A 3,691-nucleotide genomic window follows, 5' to 3' on the forward strand; every position below is an offset into this window, starting at 1 on the left:
GAGTGCCCACATCCCACATGGTGCCCATATCCCATGGGGTGCCCACATCCCACAGAGTGCCCACATCCCATGGAGTACCCACATCCCACAGAGTGTCCACATCCCACGGGGTGCCCACATCCCATGGGGTGCCCACATCCCAGGGCTGTCAACATCCCCTGGGGTGCCCACATCCCATGGAGTGCCCACATCCCACAGGGTGTCCACATCCCACAGGGTACCCACATTCCACAAGGTGTCCATATCCCAGGAGTGCCCACATCCCACGGGGTGCCCAGAGCTGCTCTGCACCCTCACACCCTCCCCACACCCAGGCCATGGCAGGGCTCCAGCAGTTCCCTCTCTCCACAGGCACCTGGCAACTTGGAGAGCCCGTTTCCGGCCCCTGGGCAACCGGGAGGAGGTGGAGATTTAGCAGTAGAATAATAGTTAAGAGAATAATAATAATAAAATAATAATAGTAACAATAAGAAGAAGAATAAAAAGAATAAGAATAAAATGAAGAGAAGCAGCATAATTGTCTGGGTGGAAGTTGTGGATGGGAAGGAATTCTTGCCCCCTGCTCCTTTCTCCAGCTCAGGGAACCCCAGCACAGGCAAGACCTGCCTCTGTTAGACCAGGTCCAGAAGAGGCTCCAAAATGATCCCAAGAAACCATTGCAGTAACCCCAAGAGAGCTGGGGGTGTCCAACCTGGAGGAGAGAAGGCTCCAGGAGACCTTGTTATGACCTTTCAGCTTATAAAGGGTTTCTGGGAAAGGTGCAGAGAGTTTTTTCCCAGGCCCAGGGGGAGGGTTTCCCACTGCCAGAGGGCAGGGTCACATGGGACACAAGGCAGAAATGTTTTATGGGGAGGGTGGGGAGGCCCTGGCACAGGTTGCCCAGAGAAGCTGTGGCTGCCCCTGGATCCCTGGAAGTGTCCAAGTCCAGGTTGGAGCAACCTGGGGCAGTGGAAGGTGTCCCTGCCCATGGCAGGGGGTGGCACTGGATGAGCTTTGAGGTCCCTTCCAACCCAAACCATTCCATGATTCTGAGATGGTGGGTAGGCAGTGGCAGGAGAAGCTGATTTTCAAAGCTTTGAGCATTTTTGTTGATTTTTACCAGCAGAAATTGTGTGTATTCATATATTCTCCTTCCTGACACATTACCTACCTAAATATATATAACATAACTGGGTTAAAAATGTGAAGTCTAACAAAACCAGGGCTGAATAATAGAACTGGGTGAACATCTGAACTGCAAATAAATGCTACTCTAAAAGCAAAAAAAAAAACCCAGTAGAATTCCCATAAGACACACTGTAACTTGAAATACTGCCTAAAAGCAGGTGCCTCTTTCTTGTGTGTAAAAATATACCCTGGACTGACACAGATTCTTCCAGTGAACAGAACTCAGGGCTGTGCTGGAGGTTTGTAAGGCAGGGAGAAGAGACAATAAACTATAGTGGAAAAGATCCATGGCTTGACTTTGGAGGCATTTAATGAATCAATCAGTGCTTAAACTGATTTAACTTTGGAGACATTTAATGAATCAATCAGTGCTTAAAGATCAGTGTGCAAAGGGGCTGAAGGACCAGAAGTTGGTATTGCAGGTGTGCAAGGGATGGGATGTGCAACAGAACAATGGGTGGTATTTAATTTGTTACTTTTGGGGTTTTCTTCTAATAAAAGCCTCTCCAGGGTGGTGGTTGGGAAGCAGAACCGCCTGCCCAGAGCAATCCCAGAGCTCACCTCTGGCCTGCTGGGAGAGGGATCCTTGAAATCCCCTCATCCTGGGAAAGTTCTTCCAGATTTTCCCTCCAAACAGCTGGAGGGGGTTTGAGTTGTGTATTTACAAACTTGGGGCTCCTGGGGGGTATTGGGGCTGTGTGTGGGAACAGTGAGCACAACTCCAGTGCTGCACCTACTTTCTACCTCTGCAGGGATCCAAAGGGAATTTCAAAGCTGAAGGATCACAACTCTTCTCTAATAGAGCATTTCAGCAAGGATGGGGGTTCTGCAGAGCAGTGACACTGGAGCACATTAAGTGAGCCAGGATAATGTCCATGCTCCTATAGCCTGATATCCACAGGACATGGAATTATATCCCAACACAGCCCAGCTGCTGCTTCAAACTGACTCAGCTTTGGTCAAAAAAATGTTCACCACTGAGCTCTCATCCCCTTTTTAGAGGTTTATTAACACAATCAATTATTATACCTATTAGCACAAGCTGATATCTCACAAGAATAAAGAAATTCCTGGGCAGAATTTTTAGGGTCTGGGGGCTTCTGTCTCTTCTTCTTCTTTTTCACCCCCTCTGAGGTGGGTTTCGGGGGGGGTTCAGTCAGTAAAATGGTGGTTCCAGTTCATTCCCCACAATCCATGGGCTGTCCACTCCAGGGATTCAGTCACGAGGAATATTTAAGCTGCAGCTTAAATCCTCTTCCAAGGATTCTGAATTCTCTGATCATCAGCTCCAGGTTTCACTCAGATCCCTCTCTGACTGACCCAGCAGCCACTGGGATCAAAGGAAGGTCATCCTGCGGCCTCACACTTCCAGGTGTTTGTGTCAAATATCAAATATCCCCTGGGACACTTTCAAATAGGAAATTTTCAACGTGGAAAGCCTTGAAGTTGGAGGGGTTGGTCCCATATCAGTCACCTGCCTCCTCAAACATCTGCCCTGGTCCAATGACCCCTCACAGGCTGCTGGGCAGACACTGCTGGAGGCTCAGAAGCAGCTTTGAGCTCTCCAAATGGCAGAACATGAATCCTACAGAGGAGGATCGGTCCCTGACCTAGGATTGGGCTCAACAATGAGCATTTGGACTCTTCAAATGAGGCTCAATTGGTCAATTAGAGTCAATTCAGCTTTTTGTCAAGTCTCAAACCAAACCCAACCCGCTCTGTTCTCCCTTGCATGGTCTCCCCTCTGCCAGCAGCAGCACTGGGGCTGGACTTTGGGCTCCTTTGGGAATGTCACCCCATGGGAGGCTCCCTGCTCCTCCAGCCCCCTGGATGGCTTCAGGGCAGGACACCTTGATCAGGAAATCCAGCAGAGACGAGGGATCCCTGGAGATCCCCCCTCTAACTCTGCATTCCCAGCAGGGAACAGCCCCAGAATGGCACCACTTCCAGTCTCATCCCAGTTCTGCCACCTCAGGTGCTGCCCAGCCCAGCCCTGTCACTCCATCCACGGCCACAGCCCCCTGGCCACCACCTCTGTCTTCTTCAGCACGGGGGACCTCAGAGCTGGGGGCCCCTCTGGGTGCAGGGGGGGCACAAACAAGGAGGGTTCGAACCTGTATCCCGCCAAAATGCTCTTCTGGGGCTCCTTCAGCACCGACCAGAAGGCCTCGGGCCGTGGTCTGAGTCCCTGTGCTGCCTCAGGGCCTGGGGACAGCACGATGGAGACCCCAGAGGTGGAACCCTCAGGCTCCCAGGCCTGGGCAATCCATGGCAGGGACACCCTTCCAAGAGCAACTTTCCTCTCTTCTTCTCTGCTGGGAAGAAGATTCTTTTCTCCTTCTCTTCCGAGGGGATATATCACTTCTCCTCTTCCGAAATGAGCTTTCTTTTCTCTTTTTCTTCCAGGAGAAAATTTCTTTTCTCCTTTTCTTCCAGAATAAATTTTGTTTTCTCCTTTTCTTCCAGGAGAAACTTTCTTTTCTCCTTTTCTTCCAGGAGAAACTTTCTTTTCTCCTTCTTTTCC

General features: G+C 50.3%; 2 protein-coding genes across 3 annotated transcripts in view; one reads left to right on the forward strand and one right to left on the reverse strand.

Annotated features, from left to right (window-relative positions):
• Window positions 1-498, forward strand: part of LOC113976177 — a 4,388-nt gene extending 3,890 nt beyond the window's left edge. For both annotated transcript variants that reach the window (XM_027701118.1, XM_027701119.1), the window contains exon 7: window positions 352-498. In XM_027701118.1, coding sequence (XP_027556919.1) covers window positions 352-415 — 64 coding nt within the window. In that variant the 3' untranslated portion in view covers window positions 416-498. The remainder of the gene's footprint in view (window positions 1-351) is intronic.
• Window positions 499-3,163: 2,665 nt separating this feature from the next.
• Window positions 3,164-3,691, reverse strand: part of LOC113976176 — a 4,341-nt gene continuing 3,813 nt past the window's right edge. Inside the window, exon 7 of the mRNA XM_027701117.1 lies at window positions 3,164-3,424. Coding sequence (XP_027556918.1) covers window positions 3,164-3,424 — 261 coding nt within the window. The remainder of the gene's footprint in view (window positions 3,425-3,691) is intronic.

Source organism: Neopelma chrysocephalum, unplaced genomic scaffold (assembly GCF_003984885.1).
Source record: "Neopelma chrysocephalum unplaced genomic scaffold, ASM398488v2 Primary Assembly neopelma1_148, whole genome shotgun sequence".
Taxonomy (NCBI): Eukaryota; Metazoa; Chordata; class Aves; order Passeriformes; family Pipridae; genus Neopelma; species Neopelma chrysocephalum.